Source organism: Mirounga angustirostris, unplaced genomic scaffold (genome assembly GCF_029215605.1).
Source record: "Mirounga angustirostris isolate CCGP_5_RB_7025 unplaced genomic scaffold, mMirAng1.0.hap1 SCAF_13, whole genome shotgun sequence".
NCBI lineage: Eukaryota > Metazoa > Chordata > Mammalia > Carnivora > Phocidae > Mirounga > Mirounga angustirostris.
The window spans coordinates 59,081,033-59,104,541 of NW_026991721.1; the positions used below are offsets into that span (position 1 = coordinate 59,081,033).

The following is a 23,509-nucleotide window of genomic DNA, read 5'->3' on the forward strand; positions in this document are numbered from 1 at the left end:
TTGTTCCATTTCTTTGAAAAAAGTGGATGGTATTTTGATGGGGATTGCATTGAATGTATAGATTGCTCTAGGTAGCATTGACATCTTCACAATATTTGTTCTTCCAATCCATGAGCATGGAATGTTTTTCCATTTCTTTGTGTCTTCCTCAATTTCTTTCATGAGTATTTTATAGTTTTCTGAGTACAGATCCTTTGCCTCTTTGGTTCGATTTATTCCTAGGTATCTTATGGTTTTGGGTGCAATTGTAAATGGGATCGACTCCTTAATTTCTCTTTCTTCTGTCTTGTTGTTGGTGTATAGGAATGCCACTGACATTCTGTATAGGAATGCCACTGACTTCTGGTGTATAGGAATGCCATTGATTTTATATCCTGCCACTTTACTGAATTCCTGGATGAGTTCTAGCAGTTTTGGGGTGGAGTCTTTGGGGTTTTCCACATAAAGTATCATATCATCTGCAAAGAGCAAGAGTTTGACTTCTTCTTTGCCGATTTGGATGCCTTTTCTTTCTTTTTGTTGTCTGATTGCTGTGGCTAGGACTTCTAATACTATGTTGAATAGCAGTGGTGATAGTGGACATCCCTGCCGCATTCCTGACCTTAGGGGGAAAGCTCTCAGTTTTTCCCCATTGAGAATGCTATTTGCTGTGGGTTTTTCATAGATGGCTTTTATGATACTGAGGTATGTACCCTCTATGCCTATATTCTGAAGAGTTTTGATCAAGAAAAGATGCTGTACTTTGTCAAATGCTTTTCCTGCATCTATTGAGAGGATCATATGGTTCTTGTTCTTTCTTTTATTAATGTATTATATCACATTGATTGATTTGTGGATGTTGAACCAACCTTGCAGCCCAGGGATGAATTCCACTTGGTCGTGGTGAATAATCCTTAAAATGGACTGTTGGATCCTACTGGCTAGTATTTTGGTGAGAATTTTTGCATCCATGTTCATCAGGGATATTGGTCTGTAATTCTCCTTTTTGATGGGGTCTTTGTCTGGTTTGGGGATCAAGGTAATGGTGGCCTCATAAAATGAGTTTGGAAGTTTTCCTTCCATTTCTATTTTTTGGAACAGTTTCAGAGGAATAGGTATTAATTCTTCTTGAAATGTTTGGTAGAATTCCCCTGGGAAGCCATCTGGCCCTGGGTTCTTATTTGTTGGGAGATTTTTGATGATTGCTTCAATTTCCTTAGTGGTTATAGGTCTGTTCAGGTTTTCTATTTCTTCCTGGTTCAGTTTTGGTAGTTGATATATCTCTAGGAATGCATCCATTTCTTCCAGGTTATCTAACCTGCTAGCATAGCGTTGTTCATAATATGTTCTTAAAATTGTTTGTATTTCTTTGGTGTTGGTTGTGATCTCTCCTCTTTCATTCATGATTTTGTTGATTTGGGTCCTTTCTCTTTTCTTTTTGATAAGTCTGGCCAGGGGTTTATCAATCTTGTTAATTCTTTCAAAGAACCAGCTCCTAGTTTCATTGATCTGTTCTACTGTTCTTTTGGTTCCTATTTCATTGATTTCTGCTCTGATCTTTATTATTTCTCTTCTCTTGCTGCGTTTAGGCTTTATTTGCTGTTCTTTCTGCAGCTCCTTTAAGTGCTGGGTTAGGTTGTGTATTTGAGACCTTTCTTGTTTCTTGAGACAGGCTTGTATTGCTATATACTTTCCTCTTAGGACTGCCTTTGCTGCATCCCAAAGATTTTGAACAGTTGTGTTTTCATTTTCATTGGTTTCCATGAATTTTTTTAATTCTTCTTTAATTTCCTGGTTGGCCCATTCATTCTTTAATAGGATGCCCTTTAGCCTCCATGTATTTGAGTTCTTTCCAACTTTCCTCTTGTGATTGAGTTCTAGTTTCAAAGTATTGTGGTCTGAAAATAGGCAGGGAATGATCCTAATCTTTTGGTACCAGTTGAGACCTGATTTGTGACCTAGGATGTGATCTATTCTGGAGAATGTTCCATGGGCACTAGAGAAGAATGTGTATTCTGTTGCTTTGGGATGGAATGTTCTGAATATGTCTGTGAAGTCCATTTGGTCCAGAGTGTCATTTAAAGTCTTTCTTTCCTTGTTGATCTTTTGCTTAGGTGATCTGTCCATTTCAGTGAGGGGTGTGTTAAAGTTCCCCACTATTATTGTATTGTTGTCAATGTGTTTCTTTGCTTTTGTTATTAATTGGTTTATATAATTGGCTGCTCCCATGTTAGGGGCATAGATATTTACAACTGTTAGATCTTCTTGTTGGATAGACCCTTTAAGTAGGATACAGTGTCCTTCCTCATCTCTTATTACAGTCTTTGGTTTAAAATCTAATTTGTCTGATATAAGGATTGCCACCCCAGCTTTCTTTTGGTGTCCATTAGCATGGTAAATAGTTTCCCACCCCCTCACTTTCAATCTGGGGGTGTCTTTGGGTCTAAAATGAGTCTCTTGCAGACAGCATATTGATGGGTCTTGTTTTTTTATCCAATCTGATAGTCTGTATCTTTTGATTGGGCATTTAGCCCATTTACATTCAGGGTAACTATTGAAAGATAGGAATTTAGTGCCATGGTATTGCCTGTAAGGTGACTGTTACTGTATATTGTCTGTGTTCCTTTCTGGTCTACGTTACTTTTAGGCTCTCTCTTTGCTTAGAGGACCCCTTTCAATATTTCTTGTAGGGCTGGTTTTGTGTTTGCAAATTCCTTTAACTTTTGTTTGTCCTGGAAGCTTTTTACCTCTCCTTCTATTTTCAATGACAGCCTAGCTGAATATAGTATTCTTGGCTGCATATTTTTCTCATTTAGTGTCTGAATATATCCTGCCAGTCCTTTCTGGCCTGCCAGGTCTCTGTGGATAGGTCTGTTGCCAATCTAAAGTTTTTACCATTGTAGGTTACAGATCTCTTGTCCCGAGCTGCTTTCAGGATATTTTCTTTGTCTCTGAGACTTGTAAGTTTTACTATTAGATGTCGGGGTGTTGACCTATTTTTATTGATTTTGAGGGGGGTTCTCTGAAAACACATTGCGTTTTCATAGGAATGCTTTTTTAAGGTTCTCTTGCATTATTATCATTATAATGCAATGGTAAGAGCCATGATAAGTTAACGTCAATCCATTCGAGAGCATGGTTCAGGGGGGCTTATCTAAAAATTATGTGCAGGAAACCCATGAGAACTCCTGAGTGAGCTTATTGGACCCTTGGAAGGCACTGAGTTGCATGTGCACATGAGTGTGAAAATGGATAGATGGATATAACACGCCTACACCCAGGAGACTAACTGCCTACAAAACACACAGTCAATGTGGGACTGGATTTACAGATCTCCTTACTTTTAGAGAGAAAGAAAATCATTTCCTTCTCACACCTGCCTGCCTGTCTGTCCCAGGAGGGCATCTTAGGCCCAAGGAGTAGGGATGGAAAAGTTCCCAGAGGGCAAAGTCCCTGAGGCTCTGGAGTTATAACTACATCAGATACTTCAGGAACTAACCAGAACTCCAATATCAGTGGGGCCAGCCCCCTGCTCACATCCTCTGTAGGTGAGTCTGGTTAGAGGGTGCCTGAGAGGCAGCTATACCAAGATTAGCCAGAACATGGGATAGATGTTCCTCTTCAGTCCAGGTATGTGCTGTGTTCCATTCCTGAGTCCGTATGGCTGAAGTAGTCTGAAAATGGAGTAGTAGAGACTGCATCCTGTCTCAGGTCAGGAGGCACATGTGAGAACCTGTGCTCTGAAGACTTCCCTTTTGCCATCATTTTGCCTTTTAGGATATTTTGCTGGATGGTGCCAGAGATGCATTTCAATCCAAGATTGAAACAGGAGGGGAAGAAGGACATATACGGTCTCAGATGCTCTACTTCTAGGGCTGAGTAGGTTGTTCAATGTTTGTTGGATAAATCAGGGACTGAAGAGCAACAACACTCATGTCTGAATTGCCATTTCTTCCATTTGGCTGTACCCTCCAAAGTTCATTTCAAGATTTTCCCTCCTTCCATGCAATGAATTCCTAATTCCTCCCAAGAATACTCTGAAATGCCTGAAGAAGAGAAGATTCTTGGACATGGTGAGATTTGGGGCTCTGACTTGTCAGAATCAAATGTCAGAATTTTGCAGAGAGTAGGATCAGAGGATGCAATGAGAAAGATCAAAAGACAAAATGTAAGTGATCAAAGTGGTGATTAGAGGGAGTATTTCAAATTTAGGGGCATGAGGTTGTACATGCTGAGGGTCATTGTGGCAAGGTCTGGGCTAAGCAGATGATATTAGTTATATCTCAAATATACAAGTGAATGTATCCAACAAGAAAAATTGAAAGAAAGGAAGTTTAATGAACATAGTGCACAAGACAAGAGAAGGTCCCTTGGTCACCAACTCAAGACTAGATATTATTTTTCTATGGGTTTTTATCTTCATGACTTCCAGCATGTGCAGCATCTCCCAGTCTTTGTGAGCCACTCCACAAAAGCAAAGCATAATCACTAGACAAGAGGACCTGGATCATTATATTGAAAACAGAAAGGGAAAGAGAAAGGGGATGAAAGGACTTTAAAGGTAGACTTCATCATTCTCACACTATTGCAATGAATATAATCAACATTCAACTTGTCAATGACATGTATGGCTCCCACATACCTAGGTGCATTTGCACATTCTACTTATAAACGTATAAGTTACGGGGCGCCTGGGTGGCTCAGTTGGTTAAGCGACTGCCTTCGGCTCAGGTCATGATCCTGGAGTCCTGGGATCGAGTCCCGCGTCGGACTCCCTGCTCAGCGGGGAGTCTGCTTCTCTCTCTGACCCTCCCCCCTCTCATGCTCTCTATCTCATTCTCTCTCTCAAATAAATAAATAAATAAACAACAACAACAAAAAAAACGTATAAGTTACTTCCCTGAGTTAAGAATCCTACATATATGAAGATGTATTAGCAATTATTTGGCAGGATCCCTACCCACCAAATTAAAATGACCTTTTAGACAAAATGAAAATTAGCTAATGTTAAAGCCAGGGTATAATATTTTTAATCTGTGATTAAAGCCAGCTATAGCTGAAAACTCAGAACACTGATATCATGGAGAACTAGGAACATGTACCTGAGTTCCTAATTAGTGCTAGACTCTGCTACTTATTTCTGCATGTTATTATAGTTAAATTGTCATGTGTGAGTCTAGGTGGTCATTAAAGAACAAAATACAAAAATGAAGAAACAAATTTTGAAGTACAAATTTTGAAGTACAAATTTAGAGACTCACCTGTCACAAAGTAGTTTTCCAAGTAATTTTCTCCTTCTCTTTAGTTGCTGCAAAGACATAACAGATCTCTTAAAAACAGAACTTGAACAAATCAAAAATGTATAAATGAACCATATTACCTCACTCCTCTATACTGCTTAGTGATAGTAATATCTGAGCAGAATGGCACAAAGGGTGAACACAAGAATTCACATGGCTCTAGATGACCTGCTAGGACTCATGGGTTTCACCCAAGTGAAGCCAATTCTTCAAAATTCATGTGTCTTGAGTCAGTAGCTAATTTTTACCTTACTTTTACAGATCATTAAAACTATACAAATATATGACAAAAGATGACAGCACACCCAAATGGCAACAACTCCATTGAGGTTTCAGACTTTCTCCTGAATTGTTTTGTCAGGTCCTCCAGCTGGCAGCTTTCTTTCTCCCTGCCCCTCAGCCTCTTCTTCCTTCTGGCCATGGGGGCAAATGGTATTCTTCTGATCACCATCCAGATGGAGGCCTCTCTGCATGAGCCCATGTACTACCTGCTCAGCATCCTCTCCCTACTGGACATCGTGCTCTGCCTCACTGTCATCCCCAAGGTCCTAGCCATCTTTTGGTTTGACCTCAAGTCCATCAGTTTCTATGCCTGCTTCCTTCAGATGTACATCATGAATTGCTTCCTTGCCATGGAGTCCTGCACATTCATGGTCATGGCCTATGACCGCTATGTGGCCATCTGCCATCCACTGAGGTACCCATCCATCATCACTGACCAATTTGTAGCCAAGGCTGCCATTTTTATTTTGGCCAGGAATATTATTTCTACAGTGCCTATCCCCATTCTATCATCCCGACTCAATTACTGTGGGAGAAATGTCATTGAGAACTGCATCTGTGCCAATATGTATGTCTCCAGGCTCTCCTGTGATGATGTCACCATCAATCGCCTCTACCAGTTTGCTGTAGGCTGGACACTGCTAGGATCTGATCTCATCCTCATCTTCCTCTCCTACAGCCTCATCCTTCAAGCTGTGCTGAGACTTAAGGCAGAGGGTGCTGTGGCCAAGGCCTTGAGCACATGTGGCTCCCACTTCATCCTTATCCTCTTCTTCAGCACCATCCTTCTGGTTTTTGTGCTCACTCATGTGGTGAAGAAGAAGGTTGCCCCTGATGTGCCAGTCTTGCTCAATGTTCTCCACCATGTCATCCCTGCAGCCCTCAACCCCATTGTTTATGGAGTGCGAACTCAGGAGATCAAGCAAGGAATCCAGAGATTACTGAATAGGGGGTGGTAGTGAGGACAACTGGATCTCTGCATTCCTAATATAGGATGTTTTGAATCAACAATGGGTGAGTGGGCAGAAATTCATATCTATGAGTTACAATCTCAAAATGGGTAAATTGGATATTGTTTCTTCCTAAATAAACTTAAGTGTCATAATAATTTCCCTTTCATTTCTCCTTTAACAATATCTTTATCTCTTTTGCTTTTCCCATACATATTCTCCTGTTTTGACAAAATACTGGGGTTCCTTCAGGCAGGTTCTAAAGTGAGAAATTTATGTTCCTAAATATATAGCTGCTAATATGTCATGAATTTTAATTAGTGAATATACAAGTGTGGATACTTTGGCGTAAAGTTGTGTAATATGTAATGCATTCTTATTCTTATTTCCATGGAAGGGAACACATTGGAGACAAAGAATAGGAGTGAAATTTCAGTCCTGAATGATGGAATGTTGCTACTGGTCTGTACCTGGGTCTGCAATTGGGTGGACATTAGGAAATGGGCATGAGAAGAGGAGAGGGTTTTTGCATAGATTTCTCATTTGTGCAACAATTAACAATGAGTTTGACTAGATTCAAGAGACTCCTAAGTTCTCACCAATGGGTTTGTGCTTTGCACATTTATCTTTGGATCCAGGCTTCCATAATTTATGGTATGCACACATAGCTCTGCTAATGAGTTAAAGATTGTTTATGGATTGTAATATATGATTCAGTAATAATAATTAAAATATGGAAAACATAATCCCTGAACATTGTTTTCATATTAATTGGACCATTTTTAAGCACACTTTGTGTCCTAGGAATTCTGTTAGCTATTAAGACAAAAAAAAATAGAATATTGTTGCTGTTAGGAACCCAAAGTTTGATTGGGGGGAATACAAATATGAGAGTGAGAAATGGAATAAGGTACTTATAGGGAGTAGGGTACCTGGCAATATAAGAAACCACTAGATATAGAGTTAAAGGTCTGAACTGTAAGCCTTGCACAACTACCACAAAAAAGGTGGGTTCTAGGGAACAACTGAGGTGTTCTCATTGTGTGTCATATGACTCATCTGCTACACCTCAGAACAGTGAATAACTTGTTTTAGAAGATTCTTTCTAAATATAAGATTTTGTGCTTCAGTAACAACTTATAAGTGTGTTTCCTTGTTTGACCATGGAAGGAAAATCTCTCCACAGTCCAATACTAATAGTCTCACCAAAATCTAGGTCTTACACCCTTCACTGATTCATCCTTGAGCTAATTAAGTTTTCATTCAGCAAACCTCTGTCTCACAATGAAGAACAATAACTTGGTATTTCATTCCTCTGCTCCTGGATATCACTGTGAGCTACATTTGAGTAATAAACATATACTCATATAATTAAGAAGCAATAGCTAAAAGCACATAATCAGCATTTGAACTGGGAATACTATATATCTCAAAAGTAAAAACAGAATGTCCAGATCCAATTAGGTTCATACCATCGATACCCTTTTTCTTTGGCACCTCAAAAAGAATTCCCCAAAATCTCATTCTCTCACACATTTCAACATAAGAAAAAATGACTTGGTTTAAAGTGTGTATAATACCAACAGGAAGGCCTTATAAATATGAAGATATAATATGCTAAGGTAAATTTAAGCTACAGTCTCTTAGGGAATATTAAAAGTCTACCAGTTTTAACACTATCATATATTAACATCTACTCATCAAAAGGGACCAAAAACCTTCAGGACTAATCTCTACCATGGTCACATTGTACAACAAACCCAGATCTCCCCAGTTAGCTGTTAGAAAACTTGAACACAGAATGCACAAAAGGCTACATCAGGGGATTTAAAGCATGTACAACCCAAGACTGAGAAAATTTGACATAAGCCTTGTCTTCCAAAATAGACTGGTAAGATCTTTATATTTAAAATATATATTTTTGAAAGCTTTGCATTGTTGTGTTTATATGCAACTTTTACACATTTATGGCTCCCGTCAAAACAGTATTAACACAAAAAAGTGGTATTGACAGGTTCATTTCCTAAACAAGGTGAACAGATTAATGATGGTTTTATCCCAATAACTGATACTAATAAGGATCTCCTCTAGAACAGTGCTGTCCAATGTGAGCCACACACTTAATTTTAAATGTTTTAATAGCCACCTTAAAATATAAAAAGTTAAATTGATCCTAATGATATATTTTACTAAATCCAATATATCTAAAACATTATAATTTCAACACATAATAAATATAAGAAAATGTACTAATAACATATTTTACATTCTTTTTGTGTACTAGGTCTTCAAAATCCAGTGTGTGTTTTACACTTACAATATATTTCACTCAGGATGATCACATTTCAGGTACCTAATAGCCACATGTGGCTAATAAGTGCTGTATGGATCAGATCGGCACTAGATATATGGCTTCAAAGGTAAATGAAAAATGGGTAGGAGAGCAATTGAATTGAGGAAAAATGTATCCTTGGAAAAGAGCTAAAGCCAAATTCTTTCTTCATGGCTGTGATTTTTCTCTTTCTTATGTTCTTCCACATGGAAAAAAGGAAGACAGTGTTTTAGAGGATGAATAATAATGTCTTTGTCCTAACATGCTACATTACATGAGTGCTTATGTCCTAGACACCAATGTGAGAAGAGTAAAATAAGAGAAGTCTCATTTTTTGGCTTCTTACAACACAGAGCCCTCAAATCCTGCAGCGACAGATTTGAAATAGAGCCATGTATAAACATTGGAAGTCACAGAACCTAAGGAAAAATGTAAATAGAGACTTTACCCATGATAAGGCAGAAATATTAGTGCTAGGGGTTAGTGTCAAAGGTTTCTCAAAAGGTAGATGATAATAATTATACTTTGCAATTCTTTAAACTATTCTTAACACTATTTACATGTACATATGAATATTTATTTTGTGCTCTATTATTTTAATAAAATATATTTTAGATGGAATGTTTAATAGTGAAGGTGTTATAATTATTCAGTAAAACATATGAGTAGGAAATCAGTCTCTTCAAACCAAATAGCCATATCTAGGAAATGTTAAAGCTCAGACTTTCTTGGGAAGACTTTTCTGTTTACTCACACATTACCCATAATTGGACCCTTCCTTCAATGACCTGGTAAAGTGAGACAGATATCTGAGGGCAGACCCAACTGACACTGGATACTGGGCCAAGAGAACAATGCAGAGCACATACAGAGAATGGTCGTGACACTTCAGGCTTACAGTTAACATCATATTATCTGCAAAATATGCATTCACACCTAATACAGACAAATCCTTGTTATGGTGCTACGGTTGCAGTAGTGAACAAGATAGGCAAGGTCCATGTTTATAACTGCAAAGGGTCTGTGCCTGGGTGAGACAGAGATCCAAGAAGGACATAGCTGAAGAGAACCTAAGGTAGAGTTCTGAGAAGGTGGTCACTGGGCAGAAATTCAGGACCCAAATCTAGAATAGGATTTGAAGGTCTAGACAGAATATTGTAATAAGAACTTCAGTTTGAGCCAAAGAAGTAACACAATTGTATTAACTGAACATATTGGGTCTGTTTGTAGTCTAATAGAAATGATAACTCAATACTAAGACTTCTGCATTCCAAAAAATCAAATAATTACTTTATTATTCCAGCATGCCAAGATTAGGTGTCACATGGGGAAAAGCTGAAACAATTCACAGAAGTTGAGATCTTGCTGCATCTGGTAGAACCTAGGAAAAGAGTAGCAATCGAATTCCAGGACTCAGGACACACCACCCTTTGTCAGAGAGAGCTTTCAAATTTTCTGGTTATTAATGAAATATTTGTTTACATTTTCCTTTACATTTTACATCTTTTTACATTTTTTTTCTATGTAATTGTAAGTCTTGCTTGAATGTTCTGTGCTTAATTTTGTATATATGAAGGTGAGCTTACTGGCAATGCTCTATGATTTTAGTGAATGTTTTAATTCTCAAAAAAGAGGTACTGCCTACCAACTGCCAGGGACCTACTCAATATGGACATTAGTACGATGTTGGATCTAAAGTTCAGAATCATCACTTTAAAGATACTACCTGGGCTTGAAAAAAGCATGGAAGTTTTTAGAGAAACCCTTTCTGGAGAAGTAAAAGAACTAAAATCTAACCAAGTTGAAATCAAAAGGATATTAGTGAGGTGCAATCAAATATGGGGGTGCTAACTGCTAGGATAAATGAGGCAGAAGAGAGAATCAGTGATATAGAAGACCAAATGATGGAAAATAAAGAAGCTGAGAAAAAGAGAGATAAACAACTCCTGGATCACGAGGGCAGAATTCGAGAGATAAGCGATACCATAAGAAGAAACAACATTAGAATAATTGGGATCCCAGAAGAAGAAGAAAGAGAGAGAGGGGCAGGAGGTATATTGGAGCAAATTATAGTAGAGAACTTCCCTAATTTGGGGAAGGAAACAGGCATGAAAATCCAGGAAGCACAGAGAACCCCTCTCAAAATCAATAAAAATAGGTCAACACCCCAATATCTAATAGTAAAACTTACAAGTCTCAGAGACAAAGAGAAAATCCTGAAAGCAGCTCAGGAGAAGAAATATGTAACCTACAGTGGTAGAAACATTAGATTGGCAACAGACCTATCCACAGAGACCTGGCAGGCCAGAAAGGACTGGTAGGATATATTCAGACACTAAATGAGAAAAATATGCAGCCAAGCCATATCCAGCTAGGCTTTCATTGAAAATTGAAGGAGAGATAAAAAGCTTCCAGGACAAACAAAAGTTAAAGGAATTTGCAAACACAAAACCAGCCCTACAAGAAATATTGAAAGGGGTCCTCTAGGCAAAGAGAGAGCCTAAAAGCAACATAGACCAGAAAGGAACACAGACAATATACAGTAACAGTCACCTTACAGGCAATACCATGGCACTAAATTCCTATCTTTCAATAGTTACCCTGAATGTAAATGGGCTAAATGCCCCAATCAAAAGACACAGGCTATCAGGTTGTATAAAAAAACAAGACCCATCAATATACTGTCTGCAAGAGAATCATTTTAGACCCAAAGACACCCCCAGATTGAAAGCGAGGGGGTGGGAAACCATTTACCATGCTAATGGACACCAAAAGAAAGCTGGGGTGGCAATCCTTATATCAGACAAATTAGATTTTAAACCAAAGACTGTAATAAGAGATGAGGAAGGACACTGTATCCTACTTAAAGGGTCTATCCAACAAGAAGATCTAACAGTTGTAAATATCTATGCCCCTAACATGGGAGCAGCCAATTATATAAACCAATTAATAACAAAAGCAAAGAAACACATTGACAACAATACAATAATAGTGGGGGACTTTAACACACCCCTCACTGAAATGGACAGATCACCTAAGCAAAAGATCAACAAGGAAAGAAAGACTTTAAATGACACTCTGGACCAAATGGACTTCACAGACATATTCAGAACATTCCATCCCAAAGCAACAGAATACACATTCTTCTCTAGTGCCCATGGAACATTCTTCAGAATAGGTCACATCCTAGGTCACAAATCAGGTCTCAACTGGTACCAAAAGATTGGGATCATTCCCTGCCTATTTTCAGACCACAATACTTTGAAACTAGAACTCAATCACAAGAGGAAAGTCGGAAAGAACTCAAATACATGGAGGCTAAAGAGCATCCTATTAAAGAATGAATGGGTCAACCAGGAAATTAAAGAAGAATTTAAAAAATTCATGGAAACCAATGAGAATGAAAACACAACTGTTCAAAATCTTTGGGATGCAGCAAAGGCAGTCCTAAGAGGAAAGTATATAGCAATACAAGCCTGTCTCAAGAAACAAGAAAGGTCTCAAATACACAACCTAACCCAGCACTTAAAGGAGCTGCAGAAAGAACAGCAAATAAAGCCTAAACGCAGCAAGAGAAGAGAAATAATAAAGATCAGAGCAGAAATCAATGAAATAGGAACCAAAAGAACAGTAGAACAGATCAATGAAACTAGGAGCTGGTTCTTTGAAAGAATTAACAAGATTGATAAACCCCTGGCCAGACTTATCAAAAAGAAAAGAGAAAGGACCCAAATCAACAAAATCATGAATGAAAGAGGAGAGATCACAACCAACACCAAAGAAATACAAACAATTTTAAGAACATATTATGAACAACGCTATGCTAGCAGGTTAGATAACCTGGAAGAAATGGATGCATTCCTAGAGATATATCAACTACCAAAACTGAACCAGGAAGAAATAGAAAACCTGAACAGACCTATAACCACTAAGGAAATTGAAGCAATCATCAAAAATCTCCCAAACATTTCAAGAAGAATTAATACCTATTCCTCTGAAACTGTTCCAAAGAATAGAAATGGGGGCGCCTGGGTGGCTCAGTTGGTTAAGCGACTGCCTTCGGCTCAGGTCATGATCCTGGAGTCCCGGGATCGAGTCCCGCATCGGGCTCCCTGCTCGGCGGGGAGCCTGCTTCTGCCTCTGACCCCCCCCCCCCTCATGTGCTCTCTCTCTCATTCTCTCAGTCTCAAATAAATAAATAAAATCTTAAAAAAAAAAAAAATAGAAATGGAAGGAAAACTTCCAAACTCGTTTTATGAGGCCACCATTACCTTGATCCCCAAACCAGACAAAGACCCCATCAAAAAGGAGAATTACAGACCAATATCCCTGATGAACATGGATGCAAAAATTCTCACCAAAATACTAGCCAACAGGATCCAACAGTCCATTTTAAGGATTATTCACCACGACCAAGTGGAATTCATCCCTGGGCTGCAAGGTTGGTTCAACATCCACAAATCAATCAATGTGATATAATACATTAATAAAAGAAAGAACAAGAATCATACGATCCTCTCAATAGATGCAGGAAAAGCATTTGACAAAGTACAGCATCCTTTCTTGATCAAAACTCTTCAGAGTATAGGCATAGAGGGTACATACCTCAGTATCATAAAAGCCATCTATGAAAAACCCACAGCGAATAGCATTCTCAATGGGGAAAAACTGAGAGCTTTCCCCCTAAGGTCAGGAATGCGGCAGGGATGTCCACTATCACCACTGCTATTCAACATAGTATTAGAAGTCCTAGCCACAGCAATCAGACAACAAAAAGAAAGAAAAGGCATCCAAATTGGCAAAGAAGAAGTCAAACTCTCGCTCTTTGCAGATGATATGATACTTTATGTGGAAAACCCCAAAGACTCCACCCCAAAACTGCTAGAACTCATCCAGGAATTCAGTAAAGTGGCAGGATATAAAATCAATGCACAGAAGTCAGTGGCATTCCTATACACCAACAACAAGACAGAAGAAAGAGAAATTAAGGAGTCGATCCCCTTTACAATTGCACCCAAAACTATAAGATACCTAGGAATAAATCGAACCAAAGAGGCAAAGGATCTGTACTCAGAAAACTATAAAATACTCATGAAAGAAATTGAGGAAGACACAAAGAAATGGAAAAACATTCCATGCTCATAGATTGGAAGAACAAATATTGTGAAGATGTCAATGCTACCTAGAGCAATCTATACATTCAATGCAATCCCCATCAAAATACCATCCACTTTTTTCAAAGAAATGGAACAAATAATCCTCAAATTTGTATGGAACCAGAAAGACCTCGAATAGCCAGAGGAATTTTGAAAAAGAAAAGCAAAGCTGGTGGCATCACAATTCCAGAGTTCAAGCTCTATTACAAAGCTGTCATCTTCAAGACAGTATGGTACTGGCACAAAAACAGACACATAGATCAATGGAACAGAATAGAGCGTCCAGATATGGACCCTCAACTCTATGGTCAACTCATCTTCGACAAAGCAGGAAAGAATGTCCAATGGAAAAAAGACAGTCTCTTCAACAAATGGTGTTGGGAAAATTGGATAGCCACATGCAGAAGAATGAAACTGGACCATTTCCTTACACCACACACAAAAATAGACTCAAAATGGTTGAAAGACCTCAATGTGAGACAGGAGTCCATCAACATCCTAAAGGAGAACACAGGCAGCAACCTCTTTGACCTCAGCCGCAGCAATTTCTTCCTAGAAACATCACCAAAGGCAAGGGAAGCAAGGGCAAAAATGAACTAATGGGACCTCATCAAGATAAAAAGCGTTTGCACAGCAAAAGAAACAGTCAACAAAACCAAAAGACAACCGACAGAATGGGAGAAGATATTTGTAAATGACATATCAGATAAAGAGCTAATATCCAAAATCTATAAAGAACTTCTTAAACTCAACACCCAAAGAACAAATGATCCAATCAAGAAATGGGCAGAAGACATGAACAGACATTTTTCCAAAGAAGACATCCAAATGGCCAACAGACACATGAAAAAGTGTTCAACATCACTCGGCATGAGGGAAATCCAAATCAAAACCTCAATGAGATATCACCTCACACCAGTCAGAATGGCTAAAATTAACAAGTTAGGAAATGAGAGATGTTGGCGGGGATGAGGAGAAAGGATAAACCTCCTACACTGTTGGTGGGAATGCAAGCTGGTGCAGCCACTCTGGAAAACAGTATGGAAGTTCTTCAAAAGTTGAAAATAGAGCTACCATACGATCCAGCAATTGCACTACTGGGTATTTACCCCAAAGATACAAATGTAGGGATCTGAAGGGGTACGTGCAGCCTGATGTTTATAGCAGCAATGTCCAAATAGCCAAACTGTGGAAAGAGCCAAGATGTCCATCGACAGATGAATGGATAAAGAAGATGTGGTATGTATATACAATGGAATATTATGCAGCCATCAAAGGGAATGAAATCTTGCCATTTGCAACGATGTGGATGGATCTGGAGGGTATTATGCTGAGCGAAATAAATCAATCAGAGAAAGACATGTATCATATGACCTCAGTGACATGAGGAATTCTTAATCTCAGGAAACAAACAGAGTTGCTGGAGTAGTGGGGGGTGGGAGGGATGGGGTGGCTGGGTGATAGACATTGGGGAGGGTATGTGCTATGGTGAGCACTGTGAATTGTGCAAGACTGTTGAATCACAGATCTGTACCTCTGAAGCAAATAATAGATTAAATGTTAAAAAGAAGAAGAAGAAGAAGATTGCAGGAGGGGAAGAATGAAGGGAGGAAATCGGAGGGGGAGACGAACCATGAGAGACTATGGACTCTGAAAAACAAACTGAGGGTTCTACAGGGGAGGGGGGTGGGAGGATAGGTTAGCCTGGTGATGGGTATTAACGAGGGCACATTCTGCATGGAGCATGGGTGTTATATGCAAACAATGAATCATGGAACACTACATCAAAAACTAATGATGTAATGTATGGGGATTAACATAAGAATAAAAAAAAAAAACTAATGATGTAATGTACGGTGATTAACATAAAAAAAAAAGGATTACTCACCATGACCAAGTGGAACATATTCCTGCAGGGGTTTTTCAAAATCTGCAAATCAATCAATGTGATATACCACATTGATAAAAACAAACAAACAAACAAACAAAAACAACCAAGAACCATATGATCCTCTCAATAGATGCAGAAAAAGCATTTAACAAAATACAGCAACCATTCTTGATAAAAACTCTCCACCAATTAGGGATAGAGAAAGACCCACAGCAAATATCATCCTCAGTGGGCAAAAACTGGTCAGCAACAGGATAGGGATGTCCACTCTCACCACTGTTGTTCACCATAGTACTAGAAGTCCTATCCTCAGCAATCAGACAACAAAAAGAAATAAAAGGCATCCAAATCTGTAAAGAAGAAGTCAAACTTTCAGTCTTCACAAACAACATGATACTCTATGTAGAAAATCCAAAAGACTCCACCAAAAAATTGCTAGAACCTATGATACAGGATTTCAGCACAGTTGCAGGATATAAAATCAATGCACAGAAGTCAGTTGCGTTTCTATGCAATAAGCAGCAAAAAGAGATATTAAGGAATCAATTCCATTTACCATTACACCAAAAACCATAAGATACCTAGGAATAAACCTAACCAAACAGGTAAAGGATCTATACTCTAGAAACTACAGAACACTTATGAAAGAAATTGAGAAAGACACAAAGAAATGGAAAAACATCCCATGCTCATGGATTGGAAGAACAAATATTGTTAAAATGTCTATGCTACCCAAAGCAACCTCACATTTAATACAATCCCTATCAAAATATCAGCATTTTTCACAGAGCTAAAACAATCCTAAAATTTGTATCACACCAGAAAAGACTCTAAAGAGCCAAAGGGATGTTGAAAAAGAAAATCACAGCTGGAGGCATCACAATTTTGGGCTTCATGCTGTTTTACCAAGCTATAATCATCAAGACAGTATGGTACTGGCACAAAAACAGACACAGAGACCAAAGGAACAGAAGAGAGAACCCAGAAATGCACCCTCAACTCTATGGTCAACTAATCTTTGCAAGCAGCAATGAATATCCAATGGAAAAAAAGACAATCTCTTCAATAAATGGTGTTGGGAAAATTGGACAGCCACATGTAGAAGAATGAAACTGGACCACTTTCTTAAATCATAAACAAAAAAATAACTCAAAATTGTTGAAAGACCTAAATATGAGACAGGAATCCATCAAAATCCTAGAGAACACAGGCAGCAACCTCTCTGACCTTGGCCACAGTAACTTCTTGCAGGACAAGTCTCCAAAGACAAGGGGAACAAAAGCAAAAATGAACCTTTGGGACTTCATTAGGATAAAAAGCTTTTGCACAACAAAGGAAACACTCAACAAAACTAAAAGGCAACCTATGGAATAGGAGAGTTTTCTCCTATTCCAAATGTCAATTTGTCATCACAAATGACATATCAGATAAAGAGCTAGTATCCAAAATCTATAAAGAACTTATCAAACTCAACACCCAAAAAATAATCCAGTCAAGAAATGGGCAGGAGACATGAACAGACATTTCTCCAAAGAAGACATCCAAATGGCCAACAGACACATGAAAAAATGCTTAAATCACTTGGCATCAGGGAAATCCAAATCAAAACCACAATGAGATACCACCTCACACCAGTCAGAATGGCTAAAACTAACAAGTCAGTAAATGACAAATGTTGGCAAGGATGTGGAGAAAGGGGAACCCTCTTACACTGTTGGTGGGAATGCAAACTGGTGCAGCCACTCTGGAAGACAGTATGGAGGTTCCTCAAAAAGTTAAAGATAGAGCTACCCTACAACCCAGCAATTGTACTATTAGGTATTTATTCAAAGGATACAAACATAGTTACTGGAAGGGGCACATGCACCTCAATGTTTATAGCAGCAATGTCCACCATAGCCAAAATATGGAAAGAGCCCAGATGTCCATCAACAGATGAATGGATAAGAAGTGTGGTATATTTATATATATGGAATGGAATATTACTCAGAATAAAATGGAATATTACTCGGCCATCAAAAAGAATGAAATCTTGCCATTTGCAATGATGTGGGTAGAACTAGAGGGTATTATGCTAAGCAAAATAAGTTAGAGAAAGAAAAATACCATATGATTTCTTTTTCTTTCTTTTTTAAAAAAAGAAATGTATTAGGGATTACGGAGATCAGATTTAACATTATTTTTCCTTGTTTTTTTAAAATTAGTTAATTACATATTTTATTTTATCTTGTTATGTTAGTCACCATACAGTACCTCATTAGTTTTTGATGTAGTGTTCCATGATCATTGTTTGCATATAACACCCAGTGCACCATGCAATATGTGCCCTCCTTAATAACCATCACCGGGCCAACCCATGCCCCCCCTCCCCTCTGAAACCCTCAGTTTGTTTCCTGGAGTCCATAATCTCTCATGGTTCATCTCCCCCTCTGATTCCCCCTCTTCATTTTTCCCTTCCTTCTCCTAATGTCCTCCATGCCATTCCTTATGTTCCACAAATAAGTGAAACCATATGATAACTGACTTTCTCTGCTTGACTTATTTCATTTAGTATAATCCCCTCCTAAGTACTTTATAAATATAAACCCATCCATCCTGTTAAAAATCCTGTAAGTAGGATGATAGTAGAATGACCATATTTCCTGTTTGCCTTGAATAATTCCCATTTAAACCCTTACACACTCTTAGTAGTTTCCCAAAGAGGTTGATAAATTACGTGATCATCCTCCTTATAATAAAACACCATTGTTAGTCCAATTTTACAGATGAGGAAACAAAGGCAAAGATAAGTAAAGTCTTTATTAAAATCACAGTGGTGAAACCATGCCTTGAAATTATGAAGTCTGAATCTACAGCTATCTACAATACTACTACTACCCACTATACCAAGACACATATGCAGGCTCTGCTGCTAGAGCAGATCAACCATAGGCCCTACACAAATGCATGCCCCTGTCCCTCTTTCAAGAGATGACATCACTAGCAAAGGAGAAATCAGGACTACATGCATCACCATGAAGTACCTAAAGACTTCAATAGAGTCATGACTACCATTTATATAGGAAATAACATCTTAGAGAAGTCTAAAAAAGAATACACTTTGAGACAAGAAGGTATGAAAAAGTCTCCTAATGTCAGGCAGGTGGTTGGGATAAGAACAAGAAATTGGGGCGCCTGGGTGGCTCAGTTGGTTAAGCGACTGCCTTCGGCTCAGGTCATGATCCTGGAATCCCTGGATCGAGTCCCGCATCAGGCTCCCTGCTCGGCGGGGAGTCTGCTTCTCCCTCTGACCCTCCCCCCTCTCATGTGCTTGCTCTCTCTCATTCTCTCTCTCTCAAATAAATAAATAAAATCTTTAAAAAAAAAAAAAAAGAAGAAGAAGAAGAACAAGAAATTGCAGGAGTCAGCAATTTTGGTCCAACACTACTACAAAGGGTGAGGGATAGTAGCAACTGCCATCTTCATCTGATTCCACGTGGATTCTCCGTCAGTCACAAACCCAGACTGAGCAGATTCACATGGACTCCTGGCCTGGTACACCCTAACCAGTTATGAGAATTTAAGACACTTCTGAGATAAATTTTTATATGGCTGTCATGCTAAGGCTTATCTCAGAACATTGAGTGACATGTTCAGTGACACTTTGTTTTCCATGCTCTGAGGATGCCCAAAATAAGCCAATTTTTATCAACAATGGCAGTGGTCCTAATGAGTGTTTGGCCCTCCTAGAGCCAGCTTCCCTGTCTTTCCTGAGAGGTAAGAAGGTAAGGTAATTGTAAATATTTGAAGGCAGATTTTGAAATTGGAAGAAATAAATTTGTTCCTTTATTTTGCCTAATACATTATCAGTTTCCATATTTGCTATATAATCTATAGCAGCAATTCCAATAGAAATACATTGTGAGCCACATACATAATTTCACATTTCTAGTAGCTACCTTAAAAAAACTCAAAGGAAACACATGAAATTAATTTTAATAATATGTTATTTTCCTCAATATATCCAAAGTATTATCATTTGAAAATGTATCAATATGAAAAACTATTAAAGAGCTATTTTACATTCTTTGTTTTTGTTTTTGCATTAAGTCTTCAAAATCAAGTACATTTTACACATGCAGCACGTTCTAATTCTGACTAGCCACATTTCAAGCACTCAATAGCCACACATGGACTGGATGTATACTGTATTGCACAGCACAGGTCTAGAGTTCTGGAAAACTAAACATTCCTCTTTCTATTTTGCTTAACATGAGTTCACTTTTTGTACTGGCAAATGGTATCTATAACTTTGTTTATTTATGGAAATTCCATTCATTTGGCTCTGGGTCAGCTCAAATTTACAGTTTTTATTTTCTTTTCAATACTCCCCATCAAATTTCCTTTAGAGATTCTTTAGTAAATTGATCTTTCAAACTTCAGGATGGGAATGATTAAGGACAGAGATAATGAACACATCCAGAGTTCCCAGCTTAGGTAACATAGATGCTTCTATCAGAGACTAGGACTTTCCAGCAACCCCTACATCCCTGACTCAGGTTAGATTATCACTCTTGCTCTGACCCCTAACTTAAACCAGTGAGGTGATTTAATTTTTTTGGAGTCAATGTCACTAGTCAGCAAAGAATATCAGAATATCCAGATATCTCCAAATGTAGTCTATAAGAATACCATTCTTCCACATAAGATACATTTGGGGCCTGGAACTAGGTTTTGTTAACAAAGGGTGACAAAAGAGTGAAAGTCCAGAGGGTAGACTCAGAATTAAGTAACAGCTATAGATTCAAACATAAATCCAGGCAAAACAAATTTATCCTGTTAGTCAGACCATACAAACTTACCTGCAGCCAGATTCCAGTTACCCTAAAGAAATACATCTATTCCTATAAACTCATCTGCTTCATTTCCAGTTGGTCATTATGTTCTTTTTCCTGGATCAATGAACCAAAAATAAGGAATTGACTCCACATCCAGTCTTCTGGGGAGCATGGTAACATGAATAATAGAAAAACTATTTGTCCCAGTGAGAGAAGCAGGAAAGAGCACTGGGAGACAAGGCAGGGTGAGAGTGTATGGCCAAGAGGGAGTAATCAAGGCAATGGGGATTACTGATCCTATCCCATCTGGTGCTTCTACAGCAATCTTCTGTAGGAGGCCAGAATTGCAGTTAAGGAAATCAACTCCAGGTCTCTAGCTGCCATAAGCAATAATGAAGATGTAGATTTAATTCAAGAACACTCACCCTGATCTCAGCTTTTCTAAATGGGAAGGGTAGAACTTATAGTAGAAAAACTTTGCTCCTACATAAAAGCAGTGATACAGGGGCACCTGGGTGGCTCAGTCAGTTAAGCATCCAACTCTTGATCTCAGCTCAGGTCTTGATCTCAGGGTCATGAGTTCAAGCCCCATGGTTCAAAGCAGTGATGCACCAGATTTGGAGAAATTGGTAGAATCGGAATCTGCAGCACCAGGCCTGCTACACTTCTACCAGGAGAATTCCTTCTCCCTGCTTATATTGAATATTAAATACCTGGAGGCCGACACACTTCATCATTCCCATCTTCATGATTTTCCTGCCTCCAAACCAGACCTACCAGCTTGAGGAGGCTGCACTCTACTGTTGCTATTTATGACTATTTACTGCACTACCTATCCAAGCCCTTCAGAGGCTCCAGAGGCTATTTTTAAGGCTCTAAGGTCCACCCTGTCTCTTCCCTCCCCACACACAGAGGCTAAGACTATTTTAGCCATCTGAACCTAGAGGCTAAGGCATATATTTTCAGGAGGGAAAATGGAGAAGAAAACAGAGAAGACAAAATCTAATACAGGAGTAGCAGTGAACAAGGAGAGAGTTGAGGAAAACTTTTGGGAAAAGCGTGCTTCTAAATAAAGAGCATATACATTTGAAGAACAAATATTTCTAGACTTAGAACAGAGAGAAATTTATTCCAGGTCTTAAGTGTACTCTTAGAAAAACTATGATTAAATGAGAGTTTAATATTATCCTTAAACTAGGGTCATCTCATTATGGCCATTGTACAAAAATGGGCCACGCAGCTAGCATGTTATGGACATATCATTTCCTCTACTATCCACAGTGCAATGGCTTAATTGGAAATAGGAATGGACACTTCAAACATTTATTATTAATGACAGGGCATAATAAGAACATGAAAATCTAACTAACTCACTGGGTGAGTATAGGCTTCATCTGAGTATATGCAGCAGTAAAGGGGAAATGCTGTGGGAAGCTTCTAGGTACCAGAAGTAGGAGTAAGGGAGCTGGAGAAGAGGCTGAACACAGTTCTCTCTTTCTCACCTCACAAGGTCTGAGTCCCAGGACTGGGGTTGCCATTATGCTTCAGATGATGGGACACAGCCAGGCAAGACTCTACCTCTTTTGCTTTGAACTTGTCTCTATGTCTACCAAAGGGAATCTTGGGTTAGATATCACCCTCACCTCACTGGCCATGCTAGCACTGCCCCTGAGTATTGCCTAGGATTGAGATAATCCTGCTCTACTTTATTCTTCTAACCCTGCCCCCTCTTCCTGAACAGAAGGGAAGATCCCAGGGAGGCTCCTGCTACCATATGGTTTATGTAGTGTCCATGTGCCAGAACCAGAAGCCCTCATTCAGGAAGAGTCTAAATTAGGAAATATAATACATATAGATGAAATAGTGATAGAAAAGAGAAAGGCAGACAAAGGTGATGACACCAAAGAATGATACCATCGCTCTTTTCTTTTCTTTTTTTTTTTTTTTTAAGATTTTTTACTTATTTATTTGACAGGGAGAGAGAGCACAAGCAGGGGGAGTGGGAGAGGGAGAAGCAGACTCCCTGCTGAGCAGGGAGCCCGATGTGGGGCTCGATCCCAGGACCCTGGGACCATGACCTGAGCCGAAGGCAGACGCCCAACGACTGAGCCACCCAGGCACCCAACCATCGTTCTTTTCTACTGAGAACAATTCCGAAGCAGAGATACATAGCTTTGCAGCTTTTCTCAGATGAAGTGCCAAGTCATAGTTGGTTCTGAAAGAAATTGTAGGAGCCTTTTACCCTAAAAAAGGGAAATTGGACTAAAGTAAGGACTCCATGGGATCTGTAGAAAATAGGTGGTACAGCATTGTAGACTCTGTTTATTTCTTTGGTTATTTTATAGGTAAACTGAAAGTGATATTCCTTTCTACTGCCCTGAGCAGGGGCTGCAAAGCAATCAATCATCTGCATACCATGTGGCCACAAGTCAGTAAGATAATATACTACAGCAGCTGTCTGGGTGTGGTGAAAGCAGACTGCTGTTTCATGACTGGTGTGTCAGAGCCTGTCTTTCTCCCTTCACTGTCCCAGATGGAAATGTGGAGGCAACTTCGGGGGACAGGTGACATTGGAAGCCAAAGAGCCTCAAAGGAGGTGACCACTGGATGGTATCATAGCCACATATCACCCATGGCTGTCCTTTGCAGTTCCAGAAGGTATGCTTATGGGTAGCCTCATAGCATATCTAGATTGAAATAGATATGAATAGAATATGCCTGACTGACAGATTTATGGAGCACCAAATAGTTCGGAGTTTCAAAAGTAACCCTCACATAGGTAAAAGATTTCTCAAGGAAATG

General features: G+C 38.9%; 1 protein-coding gene across 1 annotated transcript; it reads left to right on the forward strand.

The window, feature by feature from the left end:
- The first annotated feature begins 5,566 nt into the window (after positions 1-5,566).
- On the forward strand, positions 5,567-6,520 carry LOC123841822 (olfactory receptor 56A3-like). The gene has a single exon (XM_045871315.2). It carries the CDS (start codon positions 5,573-5,575, stop codon positions 6,518-6,520), a length of 948 nt encoding a protein of 315 aa, XP_045727271.1. The 5' UTR covers positions 5,567-5,572.
- Positions 6,521-23,509: the final 16,989 nt, after the last annotated feature.